The sequence below is a fragment of the Phacochoerus africanus genome, chromosome 10 (genome assembly GCF_016906955.1).
Source record: "Phacochoerus africanus isolate WHEZ1 chromosome 10, ROS_Pafr_v1, whole genome shotgun sequence".
NCBI lineage: Eukaryota > Metazoa > Chordata > Mammalia > Artiodactyla > Suidae > Phacochoerus > Phacochoerus africanus.
In genome coordinates this window covers 118308449-118336043 of record NC_062553.1, presented here as the reverse complement: position 1 = coordinate 118336043, position 27595 = coordinate 118308449, and the positions used below count along the sequence as shown (strand labels likewise).

General features: G+C 39.7%; 1 protein-coding gene across 2 annotated transcripts in view; it reads right to left on the bottom strand.

Moving 5' to 3' along the window:
* Window positions 1-27595, bottom strand: part of MANBA (mannosidase beta) — a 119006-nt gene that overhangs the window by 15913 nt on the left and 75498 nt on the right. For both annotated transcript variants that reach the window (XM_047798575.1, XM_047798574.1), the window contains exons 12-14: window positions 21048-21266; window positions 18228-18392; window positions 3219-3363 (exon numbers count right to left, since the gene is read on the bottom strand). In XM_047798575.1, the coding sequence (XP_047654531.1) occupies window positions 3219-3363; window positions 18228-18392; window positions 21048-21266 (529 nt within the window). The remainder of the gene's footprint in view (window positions 1-3218; window positions 3364-18227; window positions 18393-21047; window positions 21267-27595) is intronic.

Below are 27595 nucleotides of genomic sequence, written 5' to 3'. Positions count from 1 at the left end.
AACACTGCATCATGAAACAACTTGAGGAGGGGATGGAAGGGGGGAGACAGAATGAAGGTGGAGGGTGGGAGGTGCCTCCAGAATTCACCAGTATAAGCTGGTGAATCTGAGGAAGAGGAACGTGGCTTTAACATTCAGCTAGAACAAATTTCTTTAGGTTTTGCAAAATTTCAACTCTCCAGCACTTCCACTCCAACTCTTGGTATTTCCCCTTAGAAATGAGAATGAGAGGGCTTTCCAATTAGATCTGTGAAATAAACCACAACTTAAATGGAAGGTGGCTCAGACCTGAGGTGACTTACACATTCTCACGTGTGACATCTATTACTGGGAGAAAGACTTCAAATGCATGGTTCCAGTGATCAAGGCTACAAACAGAACACTCAGGAGAACAGCAACTGAAGCAAAACATCTCAGTGATACACACCTTAGTTCCTTTTTTTTGCTTTTTAGGGCCATACCCACCGCATATGGAAGTTCCCAGGCTAGGGGTCTAATCGGAGCTATAGCTGCCAGCCTACACCACAGCCACAGCAATGCCAGATTTGAGCTGAGTCTTCGATCTACACCACAGCCCACGGCACCGCTGGATCCTTAACCCACTGAGCCAGGCCAGGGATTAAACCTGCGTCCTCACGGATCCTAGACGAGTTAGCTTACCACTGGGCCAGAGAGTGAACTCTCTAAATTTTTTTTCAGGGCCACACCCATGGCATATGAAGGTTCCCAGGCTAGGGGTCCAATAGGGGTCCTATGCCAGAGCCACAGTAATGACAGATCTGAGCCGTATCTGTGACCTACACCACAGTGCACGGCAACGCCGGATCCTTAACCCAGTGAGCGAGGCCAGGGATTGAACCCGAAACCTCGTGGTTCCTAGTCGGATTTGTTTCTGCTGCGCCAGGACAGGAACTCCTTACACCCTAGTTCCTAAAGCGTGACAGTTTGGATGCCAACAAAATAGTCTGCATCACCAGTTAAAAATGCCATGTGACTTCTGGCTTTGCTATTAGCTCTGTATCTGCCCAAGTTTATGGGCCAAGCAAAATGCCCAGGTGAATTTCTGTATTCACAAAATTATAATAATGAATGAGACTCATTTTTTTTTAAGAAATATATAAGAATCTATAGGGAGTTCCCATTGTGGCACAACAGGATGGGCGGTGTCTCTGGATCACTGGGACACAGGTTTGATCCCCGGCCTGGCACAGTGGGTGAGGGATCCTACATTGCCCCAGCTGTGGTTTAGGTCAAAACTGCAGCTCAGATCTGATCCCTGGCCCAGGAGCTCCGTATGTGAAGGGGGGCCAAAAAAAAGGAGGAAAAAAAGAATTCATAGATTCCAAGTAGCTACTGATCCCTTTCAAGTGACACTAATTCTGGTAATAAGAGGTAACACATCACCTACTCCCAGCCCCATCTGCACACACGACAAGCACTGGGTTTCTTGAGCCAATTAAGTAGAATTGAACAGGAGCTACGGGGCTTCCCAGAGCAGAAGCAGATAATAGAGAGAGCACAACTTGCCACAGCTTTTCCCTGGCACTTGTTTTTCCTAACAGGTCCAGCAGATGCTGACCCTCCCCTCAAACGCACTGTCCTTTCCGAGTGTACAAAGCAGACAAATTCTTACTCGTCCATTACTTCTTGAATCCCTTCTGGAGAACATGGGGTCATTTAAGGAGAGACTAACAGAGACGGGGCTCTCCCATTTCTTGAACTGAACTCAGCTCCAGAAGTGCACCTCTTCCTCCACAGACAGGAAGCAGGGTGAGGCTCTCAGGGTCTCTGAACAGTATCTCCTTGTCCAGCACCCCAAAAAAGCTCTTCCCCCACAGTCCACCCCTGACTCTCCCGTAATACCTTTTCATCTGCTTGGCGTTGCTGAAGAGTTTGATCAGGGAAACCTGAAGACTGCAGTTCCCCTTCAGGAGGTGAGGAGCGCTCATCAAACAAAGCATGTGGGGAAGGAACTCCACCGACCTGCGTTTACAGCTAAAGAGCCTCACCCAGCAAAAAGGCCTTCTGACTGGACAGCCTTGCCTCACTTTTGACCCAAAACTTTTGTTTATATTATTAACTGAACTTTGCTTAAGCTCACCCATAACAAAGGCCAATGATTCACGATTCCTCCTTAATTTTTTTTTCTTTCTTTTTTTCTTTTTTTGCCACCCCACAGCATATGGAGTTTCCAAGCCAGGGATCAGATCTGAGCCACAATTGCATCCTATGCCACAGCTGCAGCAATGCTAGATCCTTTAACCCACAGTGCCAGGCTGGGGATCAAACCTGAGTCCCCGCACTGCAGAGACACTGATCCAGTTGTGCCACAGTGGGAACTCTTCCTCCTTAATTTTTTAAAAAAAAATGTACCAAAATAGATGGAATAATTCAAACTGCAAGTACCACACCAGCCATTTCACCTGCTGCTTGTTGAACAGGTTCAACTGAATCCCTCTTGGATTCCTGACTCTACTACCTTGCCTCCAAGAGATAAACAGTGTAAAATTAAGATGACTTTATAGAATTGAAGGGGAGTCAGCAAAGGGAATTTTTTTGGCCTTTTTAGGGCTGCACCCATGGCATATGCAAGTTCCTAATCCAGGGGTCAAATCAGAGCTATAGCTGCCGGCCTGTGCCACAGTCACAGCCACACAGGATCCGAGCCACTGTCTGTGACCTACACCACAGTTCATGCCACCGCCATATCCTTAAACCACTGAACGAGGCCGGGGATCAAACTGAATCCTCATGGATACTAGTTGGGTTGGTTACCACGGAGCCAGGACCAAACTCCCCAAGGGGACATTTTAACACTTAACTGAGTCAACTCTTCCCATGGTTTAACTCTCCTAAACAGAAGAAGGGGTGCTTACACAAATCTCTTTTTGCCCTGGCAAGTCCTCTTAAATTCAAAATTCTAAGCAACAATCAGAAGACACATGGCTGAGATCATCATGCATGACTCTAGCCCTTCATTCACCGGCTTCTGTGACTGCCCAGCACGGAATGCATCATGAGGCTGCCTCTAAGGCTGCGGGGAAACACCGAGAAGGTGGGTGGGTGGCCACGGGGCAGAGACCGGCAGCTGGATAGAGCCTCCTCCGGCTGGAACCCTCCTTCGGTGCATCTGACCCCTCCAGCTCTGAGCCCTCTCCGTGCCTCTCCCCACAGGTCTGGCTGTCTCTCCCTCACACAAAGGATGCTGAAACACTTACCGAGAGAAGACCAGGACGGAGCCTGCCAGATGTCATTCAGTTGCCAATAAAGGGCGCCCATGGTCTGCCCCTTTCCATCCACTATCTCGCTGCGGCTGCGGCGGTAGAATTCCGTTTCTGTTTTGACACACTGGGCCTGCATCACCTGATTCCAGGCAAAATATTAAAACACAAGTGTGTTTCTTTGAGGTAGGCTGTCTAGAGCTGAGCAAATGACAGGCTTGAGTTAAGTTCAGGAATTTCATGAGCATTCTATATACCATTATTATACTAGCTCTAGACCGAACCTCTTGGCATGTGAAGCTGTTGTCTCTAACAGCTGGGTTTGTGGGGGGAGGCTTGGTGTTTGGTTTATTATAACAATGGGTAACTGCGGACACAGGATGGTGTAAAAGGCTCTTTGCCAATGACAGTGGGGGCAGGGACAGAAATCAAAGACTATGAGACCAATGTAGTCAGACACCACCTTTTGGGCAGTGATGGGTTTTATTAACACATTCTTTAGGTATCAAGTCAATGATTTATTAGAAAAATTCTGTAGAAAAAAAAATTTATTATGATAGTATCAAATCCCTTCTTTCCTAGTCAGGCAATTGTTTTTATATCATGCCCTTCGATAGTGTCAAACTTTTTCTTTTTATGGCTACACCTGCAGCATATCGAAGTTCCCAGGATAGGGCTCTACCTGGACCTGCAGCTGAGGCCTACGTCTCAGCAACACCGGATCTGAGCCACATCTGTGATCTATGCCACAGTTTGAGGCCATGAGGGATTCTTAACCCACTGAGGGAGGCTAGAGATTAAACCCACATCCTCACAGACACTAGGTCAGGTTCTTAACCCGCTGAGCCACAATGGGAACTCCACGTAAAACTTCTTATGAATGCAATTCCTTCATTATAGCAGAACAGATAGTAAATTGCAGCAAAGAGACAAGTACATTTAGTTCTTGTTTAAGAAGCAGGAAAACGTCATACAGGACCCTTAATTACTGTCATCATTAATGAAAAAGCAGTCTGCTCTTTGGCTGCTATTGCTGACAACTCTGAGCGGGTTTCACATGCTCAGAGCTGTAGTTAAGAAAGGGCCATGAATAAGGCCAATGGGCTCATTAGGAGAGGTTACCAAGGAGAACCTGGCAAGGTAGTCAGAGCCACAAGGATTCCCAAGTTAGAGAAAAGGATGGCCTTGGAGTAGGGCCTGGATTCTCACATAGGAGGAAAAAGAGGAATGCATATATGGCTACTTAAAGACTAAGCCCCGATGCCTTCCTATGAAGCTAGAAAAGCTCCGCTGAAGATAGAACCTTCAGGCAGAGGAAGGCTGGCTGGTGAGGAAGTCTCAGGTGAAGTTATAACTTACAAAGAGGCAGAGCCCTAAGACTCCAGAAGGGGAAAGCAACAAAAATCACAGCCATTCGATAATAGTTAATAAGTACCTACAGCACATGTTGCATGCTGGTAATGGTAAGCCCCTCTCCCTGCAAAAAAGACAGACAGCCCGCTCTCATGATGCTTAATGGCTCGTGTAGAAGACAGGCCTTCACCAAAGAACCACACAAATCCACGTAAACCTTAAATAGTGAGAAATGCTAAGAAGGAAAGGTGCTCAATGTTAGGAGCCTGGATAGAAGAGGAAATAGGTCTAGCTGAGGGGTAGGGACTGGCCTCAAAATAGAGGAAAGAGAAAAAGAGAAGGCAAAACCATGCAGCCAGAGAGGATGGCATATAGTGAGAAGAGGATGCACAGCAAAGAGCTAAAAGAAGGTCAAGGTGGCCTGAGGCCAAAGCTGGGAGCAATGGAAGCAAGGCTGGTGAGATGCAGAAGCCAGAACTGGGCAAGTTGGGGATGCATCCTCAAGGCAACTGCAAGTCACAGAGAGCTCTTAAGCTCAAGGATGAAGTGACCAGATTTGTATTTCCAACAGGAAACTCTCACCCCTGAAAGGAATCACGGGTTATAATGGATTTAAGGAGTCTATTTAGAAAGCAGATACAATCTCCCAAACAAGAGATGATTTTAGCTGTGAGTGGATAGTAAATGCCCTTCCCATTCAGGAACCAGACAACTAGAACCACAGCAAGCATAAGAGACAAATAACTCTCTAAAGAAAGTAAGAATCTCACAAACAGAGCAGCAAGGGTGCCAACTCTAAACAATCACAAGCTACTATCTGAATATATAGCCTAACACTAAGTCAGCGAGAGTGAAATGAAAAAGTAAGCCTAAGAACCATACTCTACGACAGTCAAGGTAATTTGCAATTATGAGATAGGCTGAGACCTGGGACCATCTACCAGAGAGCTTCCACCTGACCCAAGAGTCTCTTCGAGCAACGAAATACAAAGAAACTATAAGGAACTAAAAATAACTGCACACATGCCAGCTGGGGCAAATTATGAACAAAAAGATGCAAAAAGGGCACAAACCAACTGCCGTTTCTCAGGAGTCAGGAGCAAAAGCAGGGTACTGTGCCTGATGCCTGCACAGGGTACCACCATGATGTGAGCAAACCACCAAAACCACGCCCCATCCCAAGCCACCAATCCCCCTCCACCCTCAGCCCATTTAAGGAGCCAGGGAACCAAGGGGCACCTGTTTCTTGTTTTCACTCCTGCTGCAGCACGAGTCCCAAAAAAACCTGGCCTGAAATTCTCTTCTGACCTCTTATCAATCTCTATTGATTAAAAGTCCAAGGACCCAGGTTGATAACAATTAGACTCAGGATCTCTAATCAAGTTTCTTATAAAAATACTAATCTTGTCTGAACTAAAGAAGAAGTAGATTGATCTACTTCTAGCCTGGATAAATCAAGTTCCTTGATTAAGCGTTCACATGTTTACAGAGTTATAAGAAATCAGTGTTGTGGAGCAAATTCTAGAAAGTTCAGTAAAGATAAAGCAGCCAAATGAAATCTCAGTAGAAGCAGACCTGAGGACAGCACCAATTATCAATTCATGCCCACTGGAGACTTCACCCCTCACCTGCATGGAAAGTAACCTTTACATATGTTTAAAATTTTTGATAATATCTGAACTTAAATCAGTCACCAGAGCCTCCAAAGGATGCTCCCATCAATCAAGTTAAAATCAGTCCGTGAGCACAAAATCAAGCCAGCCACAGTCCCTGCCCTGCAGCAACACACAGCTGAGGCTCTGAACAATGGGAAGTGTCTGTCCTCGGACCAAGATTCCTGGCAAATCAGCTTTGTGGACTTTGAAGGGATCACAGGAGGAGAAGATGGAGAAGCCCTCGTGACACCCATGAGTAACAACCCGGGAGAGGCATTCTGGCCCCCATTCATTCCAGAACTGGCCCCACCCTGACAGGCCAAGCCGGGCATTGAATGGCCACCACCATGGGTTCTCCAGTGTGGGTATCCATCGGTCCACAGTTCTGGAGTTTCGGGACCTAAAGTCTCTCCAAAGCCTGGGCCATTCCTGACACACCAAAGAAGAACATTCTGCAGCATTCTGCTGTGGAACTTGGTCCAGCGTGGACTCATGAGTGGAACGGTGAGGGGGTGGGGGGTGTCACTCCGGAAGGTTAGGGCTAGAACCACTCTCCTTGGATCCAGATTTATAAAGTAGAGCGAATAGGAAGAAAGTAAAAAGCAAGAATTTTGAGGTGAGGACCAAAGTAACAGTGTATACCAGAGGAGGAAATTAAGTCATCTCTTCCAGGCAAAAATAGAAACTTCTAAGACAAAGCCATACCCATTGAAACAGTCATGCTCATGCTTAGTTGGAGCTAATCCAAAGGACAACTAGTTGTTTTACCAATGGCCTTGGTAGACGTGACCTGCATTTTCTTCATGGTGAATTTAAACTTCTTTTCAGGAGGTATGATGAGTGGCAAATTTTTTACATCCCTCCAGATTCTTTCCTGATCTGTGTTAACATATATTGTAACTCATACACATTTGTAATTTTGTATTCTACTCTCAATTTTCACCTATGTACATTTCCCGCAGGCACAACGCACTGGTATTTTCTATAGACCTCTACTCACGATGCACTGGTATTTTCTTTTCTTTTTTTTCTTTTTTTTTTTTGTCTTTTTGCTATTTCTTGTGCCGTTCCTGTGGCATATGGAGGTTCCCAGGCTAGGGGTCTAATCGGAGCTGTAGCTGCCAAGCCTACGCCAGAGCCACAGCAATGCAGGATCCGAGCCGCATCTGCAACCTACACCACAGCTCACGGCAACGCCAGATCGTTAACCCACTGAGCAAGGGCAGGGACTGAACCCGCAACCTCATGGTTCCTAGTCGGATTCGTTAACCACTGCGCCACGACGGGAACTCCTGCACTGGTATTTTCTATGTACCTCTGTGCTTTAGATGATTATATCATTATTTCATGAATCATTCTCCAATAATTAATAGGCATTTGAATGGTTTCTAGTTTTTTTCTTTAAATACAAGAGCTATAAACATTCTACATTCAAATTAATTTCTTTGCCTCTTGTGTTGTGTCTTTCAGTAATAACATATAACAAAATTTAAAGTCCTTACTTCATGTTGCTACATTATGTTCTAGTCAAGAGGTTGCCATAAACTCTGGTCCCCAGGCAAAACTCAGTCCCACACAGGTTTCAATGGGCTTACAGAGCAGGTGTGTTTGTTTCTTGCTGTTGCTGTTGTGGTTGTTTAAAGTCAGGACCTGTATGTTCCATTTTGCCACAATCCCCAATATTCAAATTCTCATCCACTTATTATCTGCCTGGCCCCTGCAAATATTTGAGTTTTCAGTCCCTAAACTATTCCAATTCTCAGAACTACCTGCCAAATATATCTATATATCCATTCTAACACTTTCCTTGCTATAATTTACCTTTGCTGGTTTAATAGGTAAACATTAGCAATCCTTCAGAATTTAAAACAAAAATTTTTTTAACGCAAGCGGGACTCCTAACCTTTGCCAGGAATGAAAGGAAAAGAGCACTACGCAAGCTATAACTAGTAGCCTATCACACCTGAGCTTAGTGTGATTGAACTAACCAAAGCTCTTCAGTGCTCCTGGCTTCTGGCTTGCTCACCATGCAGTACCCTCCGTGGACAGAGGGTGCCATGCCTATAACATGGCTTTGGGTTTACCCAAACCAGTGGGTGCCAGTTAGGGCTAATGAACGACACCCTTGTTCATTAAGGGGAAGAAGGTCATAGCCCACTATCTGTCTTAAAGGGAAAATGTGAAACCCCTGGGAAAAAAATCTCTGAAACAGGCTCTTTCCCTTTTAAAAATTGTACTATATTTCTACACACATATTCCTAAAGAGGGCAATCTTTACCTATAAGAAGTCTAAATGCTTCGTCATTTCCTAGGTTACTCGGGCCCCACTGTAAGCAGACAAATCTTATTTTAGTTTCAAAAATATGCCTATTTTAGCAGCTTGCTTGATTATACTTATGGAATCAGTCTTCCTAGAGAAACAGATGGTAGGGGGAAAAGAAATGAGACAGAACATCAAGACCTGGGTTCCAGCTGCTGCTCTGCCGCTGTGATGAAGGTTGCTAGCTGTCAGCAGAAACCCATCCTCCCCTTCCTCCAGAGTGACAGGGTTGCAGCTGGGCTGCAGGCTCAGAACCATACCCTCTACCCTTGGAACTAGGAATATCACTGTGATCAGCTCTCCTGATACAATGGTATTTATATACTTTATTGACTTAAAATGATCCTGACAATTAGAATCTTCTGATAAAGTCCTTTTTTTTTTTTTTCTTTTTTTGGCATGGCATGCAGTAGCTTGATATGGGATTTCAGCTCCCAGACCAGAGATTGAACCTGGGCCATAGCAGTGAAAGCACTAAATGCTAACCACTAGACCACCAGGGAACTCCCTAGAGCCATTTTTTTCAAACTGGATATAATTCACAGCATCCAATTCACCCTTTTACAGTTTACGAGTCATTGGTTTTTCAGTATAGTCACAGGTTGTGCAACTCTCACCACTACCTAATTCCAGAATATTTTCATCATCCCCCCCAAAACTCTGTGCCAGTTCACAGTCCCTCCTCATTCTCCCCTCTCCTCTGCTTCTGGAAACTACTCATCTACTTTCTGTCTCTATGGATTTGCCTATTCTGGACATTTCATATAGGAGGAATCATACAATATGTGGCCTTCTGTGTTTGCCATGTTGTAGCGGGCACCACTACTTCAAACCTTTTTATTGCGGAATAATATTTCATTGTATGGATATGCCACATTTTATCTGTTCATTGGCACATACACATTTGGGTTGTTTTTACTTTTTGGCTATTATAGACAGTTGTGCACAAGTTTTTGTGTGGTATGTTTTCAATTTTCTTGGATCTATACCTAAGGGTAGAATTTCTGTGTCCTATGGTAACTCTGTTTAACTTTTTGAGAAACTGACAAACTTTTCCACAGCAGGTGTACCATTTTTGATTTCCACCAGTAATACTCGAGGATTCTGTTCTCTACATCCTGACTGTGAGGGTTAATGTGTGAACCTGACTGGGTTAAGGGATGTCTAAACAGCTAGCAAACACTGTTTCTGGGTGTGTCTGTGAGGATGCTTTTGGTGATGCCATAGACTGAGTACAGAAGGTCCATCCTCACCAGTGGGTACCATTCAATCTGTTGAGGGCCTGAATAGGACAAAAGAGCAGACAAAGGGAGAATTCTCTCTCCCTTCTTGAGCTGGAACACATCATTTCCTGCTCTTGGACACTGGAGCTCCTGGTTCTTGGCCTTGGAACTCCAGGACTTTCACCCCCATGGCCCCTCAGTTCTCAGGTCACAAGACTCAAAATGAATCACACCACCAGCTTTCCTGGTTTTCCTTCTTGCAGATGGTAGATTGTAGGACTTCTCAGCCTCTGTAACCATGAGCCACTTCCTATAATAAATCTCTTTTTTTATATATATATATCTATCACATTGGTTCTGTTTCTCTGGAGAACCCTAATCAATATACTTACAATACTTGTTATTTTCTTTTTTAATTATTGCTATCCCAGGGGATATGAATGGTGTCTCATGTTTTGATTTGCATTTATGTGCATCTTTTCTTTTCTTTTCTTTTTTTTTGGGGGGGGGTCTTTTAAGGGCCGTACCTATGGCATATAGGGGTCAAATTGGAGGTGTAGCCACTAGTCTACACCACAGCCACAGCAAGGTGGGATTGGAGCCATGTCTGCCACCTACACCACGGCTCAAGGCAATGCCAGATCCTTAACCCACTGAGCGAGGCCAGGGATCGAACCTGCATCCTCATGGATGCTAGTTGGGTTTGTTAACCGCTGACCCACAATGAGAACTCCATCTTTTCATATACCAATTGGTCATTTTCTTTGGAAAAATGTCTATTCAAATCTTTTACCCATTTGTAAATTAGGTTGTCTTCTTCATTATTGAGGTGTAAGAGTTCTTAATATATTCTGGATATTAGATCCTTATTAGATATATGTGCTGCAAATTCTTGCTCCCATTCTGTGAGTTATCCCTTTTGTGATAGTATCCTTTGACACACCAAAGTTTTTAATTTTGATGAAGTCCAATTTATTTTTTTCTTTGGTTGCTTGTGTTTTGGTCTCATATCTAAGAAACTGTTACCTCATCAAAATTCACAAAAATTTACACCTATATTTTCCTCTAAGAGTTTCACAGTTTTAGCTCTTACATTTGGATATTTGATCCATTTTAAGTTAATTTTTGTATATGGTGTGAGGTAGAGGTACAGATTCATTCTTTGACATGTGGATATCCAGATATTCTGGCACCATTCATTCAAAACACTATTGTTTCTCCATTTTATTGTCTTGGCACTCTTGTAGAAAATCAACTAGATGTGTGTGCTTATTTCAGGACTCTGGATTCTATTTAATCAATCTGTATGCCTGTCCTTTTGTCAGTACCACATTGCCTTGATTACTGTAGCTTTATAGTAAGTTTTAAAAGTGAGTCTTCCAAATTTGTACCTTTTTTTCCAAGACTGTTTTGACCATTCTGGATGCTTTGCCATTTCCATATAAATTTAGGATCACTTTGCACATTTTCTCAAAGATGGTAGTAAGAATTGTGATAGGAATTGTGTTGAATCTGTAGATCAATTTGGGGAAGTCTGCCATCTTAACAATATTAAGTCTTCCAATTTGTGAACACAGAATGTCTTTCCATTTCCTTAATTTCCATCCACAATGTTTTGTAGTTTTCAGTGTGAAATTCATATATCTCTTTAGTTAAATATATTCCAAAGGGGAGTTCCTGTTATAGCACAGTGGAAATGAATCTGACTAATGCCCATGAGGATACAGGTTCAATCCCTGGCCTCATTCAGTTTGTTAAGGATCTGGCATTGTCATGAGCTGTGGTGTAGATGGCAGATGCAGCTCGGATCCCATGCTGCTGTGGCTGTAATGTAGGCCAACAGTTGTAGCTCCAATTCTACCCCCAGCTGGGAACTTCTATATGCTGCAGATGCAGCCCTAAAAAGCAAAAATATATATATATATATGTATATATAATCATTCCAAAGTATTTTATTCTTTATGATACTATTATAAATGGTATTATTTTCTTAATTTCATTTTCTAATTGTTTATTGCTTAAAATACAACTGATATTTATATATTTATCTTATATCCTGTAAAGTTGCTAAAATAATTTATTAGTTCTAATAGGTTTTTAGGTGGATTTTTTAGTGGTTTTCTATATATAAGATCATGCATCTGCAGATAAGAAATAGTTTTCTTCCTTTTCTATTTGTATGCCTTTTATTTCATTTTCTTGCCTAATTGTGCTGGCTAGAATCTCCAGCACAATGTTAAGAAGGACTGCTAAGAGCAGGTATGCTTATGTTGCTCCTGATCTTAGGGGAAAAGCTTTTTTCATTATTAAATACATCAGTTATTGGTTGGTTCTTCATAAATGCTCTATAAAGCATTTATAGATTGAGGAGGCTCCTTTTTATTCCTATTTTGTTGAATGTTTTTATCATGAAAAGGTGTTGGATTTTGTCTAGTGCTTTCTTCACCTATTGAGATGATCGTGTGGTTATTTTCACTTTATTCTATTACTATAGTGTATTGATTGACCTCTGTATGTTAAACCATACATCCTGAGGTAAATCCCACTTGATTATGGTGTATAAACCTTTTTATAGCTGCTGGATTTGGATTACTAGTATTTTGTTGATGACTTTTCTGTTTATATTCATAGGGGATATTGGTCTGTCATTTGCTTTTCTTGATACATCTTTGTCCAGTTTTGGTATCAGGATAACAATTATCTTCACAGAACAAATTAGGAGGTAATTTCCCATCCCCTATTCTCTAGATGAGTTTGTGGAGGATTGTGTTCATTTTTTCTTAAATGTTTTTTAGAATTCACTAGTGAAACCACCTTCGTAGAGAGAAGTTTTTGATTACTAGTTCAATCTCTTTTGTTGTTAAAGATCTACTCAGACTTTCTATTTCTTCTTGAGTCAGCTTTTATAGTTTGTTTCTAGGAATTTAGCCATTTTATCTAGGATATGTGACTTGCTGCCATACAACTGTTTATAGTATTCCCTTACCACCCTTTTCTCTTTCTTTCTTTCTTTCTTTCTTCTTTCTTTCTTTCTTTCTTTCTTTTTCTTTCTTTCTTTCTTTCTTTCTTTTCTTCCTTCCTTCCTTCCCTCCCTCCCTTTCTTTCTTTCTTTCTTTCTTTTTTCTTTCTCTTTCTTTTTTGTGTTTTTTAGGGCTACATATGTGATATAAGGAGGTTCCCAGGCTAGAAGCTGAATCAAAGCTGTAGCCTACGCCACAGCCACAGCAACGTGGGATCTGTGCCCCATCTGCAACCTACACCACAGCAATGCCGGGTCCTCAACCCACTGAGGAAGGCCAGGGATTGAACCCACATCCTCGTGGATACTACTTGGGTTCATTAATTGCTGAGCCATGACAGGAACTCCCCTTATCACCCTTTTTATTTCTGTAAGGTTGATAGTAATGTTCCTTCTTTCATTTCTCTACTGTTTCAATAAGGCCTTTTTTAATGTGACAAATTTCTGATATCTGCTTTATTTAACTGCTCAAAGTTGATGTTATAATTCAACTGAACATCTCAGTAGTTAGAGAATGTCCCTTATCTCAATTGTGAAGAGATATAATATTTAGAATTTAAGAAGCAGTAACCTGCTCTGAGAATTTGGGGGAAATACTTAACCTTTCTGAACCTCTATTTCCTCACAAATTAAATAATAATAGGGATGTCTGAGGATGTTGTTCGAATGAGAAGGTACACAAAGCGCCTCGTGCCCCAGAGCCAGATATTCTAGTAGACACGCAAAGAATGCTGATTGTCTGTTGACTTGACTGTTCAATGACATGATGCATATAAATATAATATACTAGCATATAATATACTATGTTAGTAATCTCACCTTCATTCCCCTCTTTTACACACCCAACCCCCCAACTTAAAACCCTAGCATGGCCTGGATCTTCCACCATGTGTCCGTGCTGCTTACCAAGCAAGAAACTGTCCCAATGTAGCAAATGTCATCAACATCTGAGCCTATAGCATAGTCTACTTTTTTCCTTAGTTCTGGAGATCAAATTACTTGCAACACGGATAGATAAAATGGATCCCTAAAGAATCTGGGTCTCTCAAAGTCATCTTCAAACATCTAGCCCTCATTACATGCTCAATAAATATGTGAAGAACAAAGGAAGGCACTAGAGGGGGCTATAAGCTCAGAGGTTAGTAAAGACTCTCCCCATAGCCGGGCTTCCTCTCTAGTTGGCTACCAAAAGGCCATGCTGGCCAGGAAAATCAGTTCGTTTAGATTTGTTAGTGTAGACAACAGTCCTCAAACTAGGCAGTGAGGTCTGTGTGACACAGCTTAAGAGAGTGTACCTAGGGATGTAGGTTATTGGAATACAATATAACAGGATAAAGTAGGAGAATGAAAGGTAGGGCAAGATTATTTTGGAATGTTAGAAGAATTAAAGAAGTAAGAGCCTAAGCCACCTTTGTGGACCTAAGATAACAAGAATATAGGGAAGGATTTGAATGTCAAGAAATTTACTACCCAGCTTTCTCGGCCAAGATTTTTCTGAAAGTTGTACACATACACACACACAAATGCTTCACAGAATGTCTTAAAAAGCAGCATACAGGCAAGTACCCTGTTCTTCAGAACAGGATGACAGACTATGAGAAAAAAAAAACAGGGGGTGGGAATGGGAACAGAGAAAATGGACCAAAGAAAGGTTTTACTTCTTACATACACGTTAAAGATGATTGTTCTAATATCAAAGTAGTAAGGGGAAAAAACTTGCTCCTCTAACTTTTTCTGGCTGTACTCAGTCAAGAAAGCCCAACACTGAAAACAAAACAAGAAATCATAATTCTGATTTCTTTCATTTCATATCCTATCTAGTATATCAGAAAGTCCCAAGGGAGAACTAACTAACAGAGACAAAACCAGTTACCAGCCAATGCCTATAAAGGTTACTTGTGTTAAAGTGTCCGACAAAAGCCGTCACCAACAAAATCACCAACAAATAATCCCACTTGTACACCAGCTCCTAACTATGTAAGTCTAATGCTCATGAGTTCAGAAAGAACAATTATTTCTGTTAGGTCTTTGAATGAAGGTTGAGAAAATAGAATAAAGTAGCAATAAAAAAAAAACAAACAACTGGGAGGAGGAAAGCCAGCATGAAAAACAACAGCTGACAAGGTTCACACACGCACAAAGGTGCACAAGTAAGGAGCATCCTATTCCACATATCAAAACGGAGACACTCTTATACAATATTGACTATGAAACGCTCATACAGATGAACTGCAGCACTTTATAAGGTACAGAGATCAACAGCATCTTTAAACTTGTGTTCTATAAGTTTATAAATTACATATAACACTAGAAAAACTTCCTAAACTGATGAAATTAGAGTTGAAACATTAAAATTCTCTTCATTAGTTTATCACCTTTCCCCCAAAAAGTATTCTTTCAGCTGCCAGTTTTCTGCTTCAACTTCTACCCAGGGTTTTGTGTTTTCACACAGGAGAAAACTGATGAGCGTGAACATGAGGTTGGATAAAAACTGGTAAATTCTTAGATGCTAAGACACAAAAATTAAAATGTGATGTTTAACAAAAACTTCTGATCTATTTCAGATCAACTCATACAATTAGGATCATTACCTTCTCTTTCAGAATTTGAAACAAGTATAGCAAAAATACCAGATAAGTAAGAAGCGACTTTTAAATAGTCTTACATGTGGAGTCACAGGATCATGAAACAAAACAGGCAAATAAAAATGAAAAATGTAAATATCAGGATGCAAATATTATCCAAAATTCAGGTCGGTATTTTCTTTAAAGGTGAAACAAATTTACCGCATACTCAGCAATTTCACTCATACATTTCTACTCAAAAGAAATTTTGAAAAAGGTACAATGATTTGTACACCTACATTCAGAGTAGTATTAATTATAATAGTCAAAAATTGGAAATAATCCAAATGCCCATCGACTGATGAATGGGTAAGCAAAACATGATCCGTCCATACAACAGAAGACCATTTAGCAGAAAAGAGGAATGAAGTACAGGTATATGCTATACCATAGAAGAACTTCGAAAACATCAGGCCCGGTAAAAGAAGCTACATACCAAAGATCACATATTGTACGATTCCAGGTATGTATGTTGAGAAGAGTAAAATCTATAGAGACAGAAAGCAAATTAATATTTGCCTGGGGCTGAAGGTGAGAAAGGAGATTGCAGATGGGCAAGCGAGTTTTTTTTTTTTTTTTTTCTGGAGCATCAGAAATTCTCTAATATTCGATTATGATGATGGTTGCCTAACTCAATAAATCTACTAAAAATCACTTCGTTGTACTCTTAAAGTGAGGGAAGTTTATGGTATGTCAATTATGTATCAATAGACCTGTTTAAAAACAGTCCAAGGAGTTCTTGTGGTGGCACAGTGGAAATGAATCCGACTAGGAACCATGAGGTTGTGGGTTCGATCCCTGGCCTCACTCAGTGGGCTGAGGATCTGACATTGCTGTGAGCTATGGTGCAGGCTGCAGATGCAGCTCGGATCTGGCATTGCTGTGGCTGTGGTGTAGGCTGGCAGCTGTAGCTCTGATTAGACCCCTAGCCTGGGACCCTCCATTTGCAGCCGGTGGGGCCCTAAAAAGACAAAACAAAACAAAACAGTCCAATAAGGTACATAATATAACATGTACAGATCCTAGGTGCACAACAACTCAGTGAATTTTAACATATATATACACCCATGTAACTAGTATCCAGATCAAGATACAAAACTTTTCTAGCATTCCAGGAAGTTTCCTTGTATCCTTTCCTAATCATAATGCACCCTCTTCCTCCACAAGTGCAATTGTCACTAATTTGCTCTATATCATCTTGGTTCATTTTGTCTATAACAAAACTTCAATGTCTCTTTTGCTCAACCTGTCTGTGAGATTCATCCAAGTGGATGCTAACCAGTAGCTCATTCTTTTTTATTGCTGAGTAAATATTTCACAATTTGTTTGTAAATTCTTCTGTCAAAGAACATTTAGATTGTTTCTAGTTTGGGGCTGTTGTGAATAAAGCTGCAATCACATTATCTCAGATGTCTGTTGGCAGACACATGCACTTATTTTTCTTGGGTACATGGGTCAGGGCAGAAACGATGATTCAAGGAGGAGGCAGGCATTTAGCTTGGGTAGAAACTGCCATAAAGTTTTCCAAAGTGTTTAAACAAATGTCCACTCCTGCTAACAATATCTAAAAGTTATAGCTGTTCCACCTCCTCACCAGCAGTTGGTATTGCCAGTCTTTCTAATTTTAGCCATGGTGCTAAAATTACATTGTGTACATAGTGTGTAGGTGTATCATGGCATGGCTCTAATTTGCATTTCCTGGATTAAGAACGAAATTAAGCATATTTTCATATACTTCCTGGCCATCTGGTCATCTTCTCGGATAATGTGACTGTTCAAGGTTTTTGTCCATTTTTTGGCAGGCTGTCTTTTTCTTATTGCTTTATAGAAGTTCTTTACTCTAAATACAAATCTTTTATCAGATATATGTATTGCAAACATTTTCCCCATTCTGTGGCTTGCATGCTCTCTCTCTCAATGGTGCCCCTGATATACAAAAGTCCATACATTTAATGAAGTCCATTTATTATTATTTTCTTTCACAGTGTTTTTTATGTCCTGGTTAAGAAGTCGTTCGCCTATGCCAAGGTCATGAAGATATTCTCCTGTATTTTCTCCAAGAAGCTTTATTGCACTACCTTTCATAGTTGTATGTTTGATCACTGATCAAATTAATTTTTGTATGTGGAGCCACAGTTCATTTATTTCCCATAAAGATACCCACATGATGCATTTCTGTTTATTGATAAGATTATCTTTTCCCACAGGATTGCAGTGGTTCTTGGCCATAAATCAGGTGACCATATTATACATGAGTCTGTTTCTGGGCTCTGTTGTATTCCACTGTCCCATTTTATCCTTGGCAAGTGCTACCAACTTAATTACTGAACCTTGATAGTAATCTTGAGCAAGGGAACATTTTAATGCACAATTTGTAGTAGAACTTTGTGAGCTGTTTTTGTAAGAGAGACTAATGCTAAAAATTAACTATTTCAAGTCTTACATATCATCATAAATGTATTTTAAAGAAGATAATTTTTTTTTTTAATTTTATGGCCGTACCCATAGCATATGGAAGTTCCCTGGGACAGCAAGTGAATCTGAGCTGCAGCCTTGACTTACACTGCAGGTGCAGCAATGCTGGATCCTTTAACCCACCACACAGGGCTAGGGATTGAACCTGCACCTCTGCTGAAGTCAGATTTTGAACTCACTGTGTCACAGCAGGAACTCCAAAAGAAGATGATTTTTGTAATCAGCAAAATAAAAACCTAAATATTTTTTTTACCACAACAGGCTAACAAAATCTACAGGATCTCTTATGTTAGCTGCAGGTGGCCGTTGAATCACAGAATAAAAATGAAACTCTTACCTGGGTAAGATAAAGTGTGTCTTTGAATGTACGTAATGGATCTGCACTTTGGGGGAGTCTGAAGTGACGCGCAGCTTGCTGAAGCATCTCAAAGTTACCATTTTCATGATGTTGTCGATGAAGTGAAAATTTGCTTTCATAAGACCAGTCCTCTCCAGATGAAACCTTTCGAGTAAAGAATAAGAGGTCCAAATTGGGAAGCTAGGAGTGAAACTACTTTTCTCTATATTCCCAACAAACTTGAAAAGTACTACCCACTGGAAAAGAACTCAAGGTTTGTTCTGTGACTCTCATTTCACGTATATTTTTGCCATCATACTTGATATTGGTGAAAGACTACCCTTATTCAAACCTAGAAAGTTACACTTTGGTATTTCTATCAAAAATCTTGTCTCATCATGATGTTTTTCTTGTTTTTATAAACATTCATTATATGCATTTTTTAAATGTCATTTTATCTAAGTAAATGAAACTGTCAAAACTGAATAATGAACTGAACTCAACATTCTTTTAAAATATTCAATTCTTTAACATGAGCAAAATATCACTAGTAAGATTATAAACACTTTAGCACTTGTTCATTTATTTCTCAGTGATTATTAAATACATTTAACATTATGATTATTTTTGATAAAGTTGAAGATACAAACCAAACAATGATACTCTTTTTCCCTAACAATAAATCTTTTTTTAACTTATAGAATCTCTTTTCCTTTCAGAAGCTGTCATTGAATCAAGTAAAAAACAAAAATAAATACCACACATGTTAGTAATATGCCTTTTATAAAAATAAAAAAAACATATTTCTGGCTTCTAGGCCTACAAGTTAATGCATCATTTGACAAAGGTATAAGACAACTGCTGACTGCATCTGAAAAATATCAGTTTTAAATATTTTTGCTTCTTTCATTCCCTCTTTCCCATTCTCAACACTTGTTCCTACCTGAGTCAGGATACTTAACTCCATCCTCTTTCACTTTGAAACAATAGTATTCCCAAAAGATTGGCCCCACAATATGTGTATAATAGAGATAGTATGTTTTTTTATAAATTCTTACAAGAAACTCCTACAACTTGATAATAAAAAGACAACCCAATTAAAAAGTGGGCAAAGGATCTGAATAGATGGTTCTCCAAGGAAGATATATCAAGAGCCTACAGGCACATAAAAAGATGTTCAACATGATTAGCCATCAAAGAAATGCAAATTTCCTATAATTTTTCCAGGGAAATGCAAAAAAAAAATGGCAATGGGAAATAAAAGTGTTGGCGAGGATGTGGAGAAATTGGAACCCTCATAAATTGCTGGTGAGAATGCAAAATGGTGCAGCCACTATGGAAAAGAGTTGGGCAGTTCCTTGGAATATCAGAGTCACTATATGACTCAGCGATTCCACTCCCTGATATGCGCTTAATAGAACTGAAAACATATATTCACACAATAACATGTACACAAATGTTAATAGCAGCATTATTTATAATAGCGCAAAAGGGGAAATAACACAAATGTATAACAACTGAAGAATGGATAAACAAAATGTGCTTTCTCCATACAATGGAATATCATTCAGCAAGCAAAAAGGATGATGTACTAATACATGATACAGCATGATGAACCTTGAAAAATTTATGGCTGAGTGAAGGGAGCAAGTCTCGAAAGATCATATATGCTATGATCTCAATTATATAAAATGTACAGAACAAGCAGATATAAAGACACACAAAGCAGATTAGTGGTGCCTAGAGCTGGGGTGAGAGGGGCAGAGAGAGAGAGAGAAAAGTGACTGCTAATTCAGAAGGTATAGAGCTTCTTTGAGGTGATGAAAATACCCTGAAATTAGATCATGGTGATGGCTGCACAACTCTGTGACTATACTGAAAACCATTAAACTGCACACATTCGGTGGGTACCTTGTCTGGTTTGTGAATTATGTTTCAACAAAGCTGTGAAAAAAAGAACACAGTCTGAAATAGAATCCATCTACAAAACTGAATCTTTAGGAATAGAGAAATTGAAATGCCCTATTAAAAATCAACATGAAGAGGAACAAAGAGGAGGAGGAAATAGAAGGTGAGGAGGAGGAAGAGGAAAGAAAATAAAATGAATGCTATGACAGGATAACATCAAAGGTTCATTTATCACAGTTACTTCTCTTGCTATAAAAAACTACTCGGTTCTGAACACCAGTAAACGATAAAAAGTCATAGGACACATAGAAAGTAGCAAGTGAGAATAATTTTCCTGTAAATTTCCTCAAGCAGGCTTACGCAACCACTGGCTTCCATTTAATTTTTGTTTGTTTATTTCTTTATTTATTTATTGCCTTTTTTTTTTTTTTTGTAAGCACTGCACCAGCAGCATACGGAAGTTCCCAGGCTAGGGGCTGAATCAGAGCTATAGCTGCCAACCTATATGTACCAGAGCCACAGCAACACAGGATCCAAGCCACATCTGTGCCCTACACCACAGCTCACAGCAACACTGGATCCTTAACGCAATGAGCAAAGCCAGGGATTGAATCTGCATCCACATGGACACTAGTTGGGTTCATTACCACTGAGCTACGACAGAAACTCCCCATTTAATTTTTAAATGCTCTTGAAGGAACACAATTATAAGCAATATAGAAAAGTTATAATCCCCAAAATGATGACTACAAGAGCTCAGCACGCCAAAGGTTAAAGAAAAAAGTTCTTTTCTGTTATCTTCTTCCGAAACTTTCATTTCAATGAGAAGTAGATTTCACTTGACTTTCCAAACCACTGTTGAGGAAGTGACATACACCCAAAGGCTACCATTCTGAATCGAGGATGGCTCACCTTTTCTAATGTACTGAAGGAAGGCCAGGACTGATATCCATATTCAGATACAAATCGTGCTTTGGGGAAAATTTTCCAATTCCAGCAATCATTCCAATAGTTATAGAAATGTACGTCTCCAAAATTGGTGTCATATGGGTTTTCAGAGACCCAGCCTTCTGCAATGGATTTGGCCCCATTGGTAGGACTGGATGTGATAAAAGGACGCGTGGAGTCTTCCTGAGTTCAGAAATAAAATGGTTTAAAAGACAATATTTTCATCCAGTAATGAACAGATCACTTACTTCTTTAAAAACATGATCTAGTCCCAGAAATGTCAAGTAGCTGATGGAAAAATAATAGAGCCACTTACCTTGTTCTGCATTTGACAGTCACCAGCACCTTTCTGCTATTTGCCAATCCTTAATGTCCTTTCATAATGAACCTTGGCACTAGTGCTATTTGGGGTCAGGGGAGGTCCTCCTCTTTCTAAGGTGTTTAGCAGCATACCTGGCCTCTTCACACTAGATCAGGTAATTCCTACCCTCCTTCCCTGCAAAAAATGTCCTCAGATATTGTCAAATGCCCCTTCATACCTTAGGAACAAAACTGCTTCCTCTTGACAAACAAAGGTCTAATGGTTAAGAACTGACTCTAATGGAGTTCCCATTGTGGCTCAGTGATAATGAACCAGACTAGTATTCACGGGGACACGGGTTTGATCCCTGGCCTGGCTCAGTGGGTCAAGGATCCGGCATTGCCGCGAGCTATGGTGTAGGTCACAGACACGGCTCAGATCCCATGCTGCTATGGCTGTGGTATAGGTCATGGCTACAGCTCTGATATGACCCCTAGCTTGGGAATGTCCATATGCTGTGGATAAAGCCAAAACAAACAAACAAACAAACAAACAAAAAACAGAGGCTACTGAGTCAGATGGATGTGAGTTTAAATCCCCAATTAGAACCTTATTATCTGGGAACAGGTCTAAGCCTGAGTCGTCTTATCTGTTAAATGAGGTAATAATAGTACCTCCTTCATAGGACTATTGCGAATGCTTTAAAAAAAAAAGTGTGGAAGAGATGGCCAGCTGTCCACCAGGATGCATGTTCCCATGTCTGTAATATACAGCTGTCCCTAGGAAATGGCTTCCTCACTTAGTTGCATCTCTGTGGGACCACATTCTCATTCTCTTGCCCTGTTTGCTGGCAAAGGCCTTGGAGATGGTAGAGGTGGAAGTCAGGAGGGGCCTGGGTCTCTCAAAGGAGGTGAGCTGCCTGCCCCTCAGGAGCAGCTATTTTGCAGTGTTACAGAGTAAGAAAGAAATTTTTATATGTAAACCACTGAAACTCTGTGGGTTTTTGTTACAGCAGGCGGCGTGTAACTACTTAATGCAAAGTCTTACACAGGGAGAACTCAAAATGTTTTAATTACCATCCTCTCAATCAATGAACTCACTTCCCAGTTCAATGAAAAGAGTCATTCATTTAGCAAGTTATCTGTCACCTGTTTATTGAATGCCAGGCATTTTTCAGCAGCGATGAGAGAGAGAAAAAAAAAAATCTATGGCATTGTCAAATATTAACACATCAGTTCCCTTCTGAGCATTTATTTAGTGCCAAGCATGTAGTTTTTTCTGCATATGAAGGTTCACTGTGGAACAAGACAGATATGCTGACTGACCTCTTAAAGGAGTGGACTGAAGCCAGTGGTGAAATCAGATGCTGAGCAAGTAATTATAAGCATGATGAATGTTTTGAAGGAAAATCAGGGTTCTTTGGAAATATAAAACATATCATAGAATGCCAGTAAAGCCTCTCTGAGAAGTAGATTTTCAGTAAATAATTTTCTCAACTTTTCTCCATTAGGTCTCACTTTTTCTTGGTATCTCTGACAATTTTTTTCTTTTCTTATTTCCTCCTGTCATGAGGTGGGGGGAGCCTTATTCTTTTCCTTCACTAGCTTCTTTCTTCTGGTCATCTTTTGATTTTACTTTGTAACTAAAGCCAATAAATTATCATTCACTCTTTAAAAAAAATCTTTCTACACACTGCCCCTTTCCCTCACCTTAAGGACCCCCCACATCCTAATTAAAAAAAAAATCCCTCAATCTCCTAGAGCCCATCATATTTCTTTGCCACCCATCCCCTCCTCAGCCCCTCACACTTGGTTCCTGAACATTCCACTCTACTTAACTTGTTTTTGTGGTTGGTTTTGGTTTTGGTTTTTCAAAAACTACCCATGAACTTCTACTTCCTAAATAAAGCAAGAATCCCCACAATCCTCCCTCTCTGGGATACAATAAATGACCTATTTACTACCCATTATTTCTGAGGATCTACCCATCCCTGACTGCTTTTTCACCACTCTTTCATATTCTGGTTTCTCCAGATATTTCTGATTCTTTTCTCCAGCTCCCATTCCACTCTTAGATGGACATTGCTTTCTTCAGCCTCTCCTGTTCTATAACTTCTCTCAAGACAGCCCCTCTCATCAATGTTCTGATTACTCCCAGACTAGCTCACCCCCACATTTCCATTTCCAATAACCACCTCCACATTTCCATTTCTGTGTTTGTTCATCCCAAACTTCCTTTTTTTTTTTTTTTTGGTTGCACCCACAGAATGCAGAAGGAGAAACTAATGGTAGGAGACTTTAACACACCACTCACATCAATGGACAGATCCTTGCAAGAGAAAATCAATAAGGCAACAGAGATCCTAAATGACACAATAGAAAATTTAGACTTAATTGACATTTTCAGGACATTACAGCCAAAAACTCAGAATACACATTCTTTTCATGTGCACATGGAATATTCTCCAGGATTGACCATATACTGGGGAACAAAACTAACCTCAACAAATTTAAGAGTATAGAAATTCTTTCAAGTATCTTCTCTGACCACAATAGCATGAAACTAGAAATCAACCACAGGAAAAGAAATGAGAAAAAATGAAGACTAAACAACATGCTACTAAAAAGCCAATGGGTCAACAAGGAAATCAAAATGAAATTTTAAAATACCTTGAAACAAAAGATAATGAAACATAACCATTCAAAATCTATGGGATGCCACAAAAGCAGTTCTTAAAAGGAAGTTCATAGTGATACAGGCCTTTCTCAGAAAATAAGAAAAATCTCAAATCAACAACTTAACCTACCACTTAAAAAAGGATTAGAAAAAGAAGAACAAACAAAACCTAAAGTCAGCAGAAGGAAGGAAATTATAAAGATTAGATAGCAAATCAATAAAATAAAAATTGAAAAAACAATAGGAAAAAAATCACTAAAACCAAGAGCTGGTTCTTTAAAAGGGTAAAATTGACAAACCTCTGGCCAGACTCACCAAGAAGAGGAGAGAAAGAACTCAAATAAGCCAAATAAGAAATAAAAAAGGAGACATCACAATGGATACTACAGAAATACAAAAAACCATAAAATAATACTATGAACAATTATACACCAACAAATTTGACAACCTAGAAGAAATGGACAACTTTCTAGAGACATACAGCCAGCCAAAACTGAATCAAGAAGAAATAGATCAACTGAACAGACCAGTCACTAGAAATGAAATTGAATATGTAATAATGAACACTCCCTATAAACAAAAATCTAGGACCAGACTTGGCTCGGATCTGGCATTGATGTGGCTCTGTCATAGGCCAGCAGCTGTAGCTCTGATTGGACCCCTAACCTGGGAACCTCCATATGCTACAGGTGCAGCCCTAAAAAGACAAAATAAATAAATAAATAAATAAAATAGCACCCCCCAAAATTAAATACCTAGGAATAAAACTGACCAAGGAGGTGAAAGACTTACATGCTGAGAACTAGAAAACATTAATCAAGGAAAATAAAGAGGATTCAAAGAAATGGAAAGATATTCCATGCTTCTGGGTTGGAAAATTAATATCATTAAAATGGCCATACTACCCAAAGCAATTTACAGATTCGATGCAATCCCTATCAAATTACCCATGACATTACCCATCACAGAACTAGAACAAACAATCCAAAAATTTATATGAAACCATAAAAGATCCTGAATTGCCAAAGCCATCCTGAGGAACAAAAACCAAGCAGGAGGCATAACTCTCCAGACTTCAGACAATATTACAAGGCCACAGTAATCAAGACTGTGTGGTACTGCTACCAAAACAGACATACAGACCAATGGAACAGAACAGAGAACCCAGATATAAACCCAGACACCTATGGTCAATTAATCTTTGACAAAGGAGGAAAGAACATAAAATGGGAAAGACAGTCTTCTCAGCAAGTGATTCTAGGAAAACTGGACAGCTGCATGTAAATCAGTGAAACTGGAACACACCTTCACACCATACACAGAAATAAATGGTTTAAAGACTTAAAAATAAGACAAGACACCATAAAATTCCTAGAAGAGAGCACAGGCAAAACATTCTCTGACATCAACCATACAAATGTTTTCTTAGGTCGGTGTCCTAGGTACTAACTATTGCACTTGGAGTGAATAAACAATGAGACCCTGCAGTAGAGCACGGGGAACTATATCTAGTCATTTGTGATGGAACATGATGGAGGATAATGTGAGAAAAAGAATGTATAAATATATATGTATGACTGGATAACTTTTCTGTAGAGCAGAAATTGATAGAACATTGTAAATCAACTATAATAGAAAAAATAAATTTTAAAAAAAAAATAAAAATAAATATTTTAAAAAAAATATAAACCAATGGCACCTAATCAAACTGATGAGCTTTTACACAGCAAAGGAAACCATTTTTTTAAAAAATGAAAAGACAACCTATGGAATTGGAGAAAATAGTTTCAAATGCAACCAACAAGGGTTTAATCTCTAAAATATACAAACAACTTATACAACTCAAGAGCAAAAAAACCAACAACCCAGTTGAAAAATGGGCAGAAGACCTAAACAGACATTTCTCCAAAGAAAATACAGAGATAACCAGTAGACACAGGAAAAAATGCTCTACATCACTAATTATTAGAGAAATGCAAATCAAAACTACAACGAGGTACAATCTCATGCTGGCCAGAATAGCCATCATTAAAAAGTCAACAAATAATAAATGCTGGAGAGGATGTGGAGAAAAGGGTACCATCCCTCACTGTTGGTGGGAATGTAAATTGGTACAACCATTATGGAAAACAGTATGGAGGTACCTCAGAAAACTAAATATAGAACTACCATATGACACAGCAATCCTACTCTTGGGCATATATCTGGACAAAACTTTCATTGAAAAAGATACATGCATCCGTATGTTCATTGCAGCAATATTCACAATAATCAAGACATGGAAACAACCTAAATGTCCCTCGACAGATGAATGAATTAAGAAGATGTGGTACATATACACAATGGAATACTACTTGGCCATGAAAAAGAACAAAATAATGCCATCTGCAGCAACATGGATGGAACTAGAGACTCTCAAACTAAGTGAAGTAAGTCAGAAAGAGATAAATACCATATGATGTCACTTATATCTGATATGGCACAAATGAACCTATTTGCAGAAAAGAAACAAATTCATGGACTTGGAGAACAGACTTGTGGTTGCCAAGGGGGAGAGGCAGGGAGTGGGATGGACTGGGAGTTTGGGGTTAATAGACGCAAACTACTGCATTTGGAGTGGATAAACAATGAGATCCTGCTGTATAGCTCAGGGAACTATAGCTAGTCACTTGTGATGGAATATGATGGAGGATAATGTGAGAAAAATAATGTATACATATATATATATATATACACTTAAATATATATACAAAAATGTGTGTGTGTGTGTGTATAACTGGGTCATTTTGCTCTACAGCAGAAAATGACAGAACATTGCAAAGCAACTATAATAAAAAAAAAGTTTTAATTTCCAAAAAACACATACAGATGGCCAAAAGGCACATGGAAAGGTGTTCAGCATCACTGATCATCAGAAAAACGCAAATCAAAAGCACAATGAGCTATTACCTCACACCTATTAGGTGCTTATTATCAAAGAGACAAGTGATAGATGATGGCAAGGATGTGGAGAAACCCATGTGTGCTATTGATGAGAAAGTAAATTGCTGGATCATATGGTAGTTTTAATTTTTTTTTTTTTTGAGGATCCTCCATGCAGTCTCCCATAGAACTACCATATGATCCAGCAATTCCACTTCTTGGTATTTATCCCCAGAATATATTTACAATAGCCAAGATACAGGAAAAAAATCTAAATCCAGTGATAGGACGAATGGATAAAGAAAATGGTTGTGTATATATACAAGGGAATTTTATTCAGCCATTTAAAAAATGAAATATTGCCATCTGTAACAACATAAGTGGACTGTGAAGGTATCATGATAAGCAAAAATGTTACAGAGAAAGACAAATACCATATGATCTCACTTACAGGTGGAATTGGTGGTTGCCAGAGGTTGCAGGTGAAGGGTGGGTAAAATGGGGAAAGGAAAAAATGAAAAGAAAGAAAGAAAGGAAGGAAGGAAGGAAGGAAAGGGAAAAGAGGGAGGAAGAGTTCAGAGGATTGACTACAATTTTGAAAGAAGTTCTACTG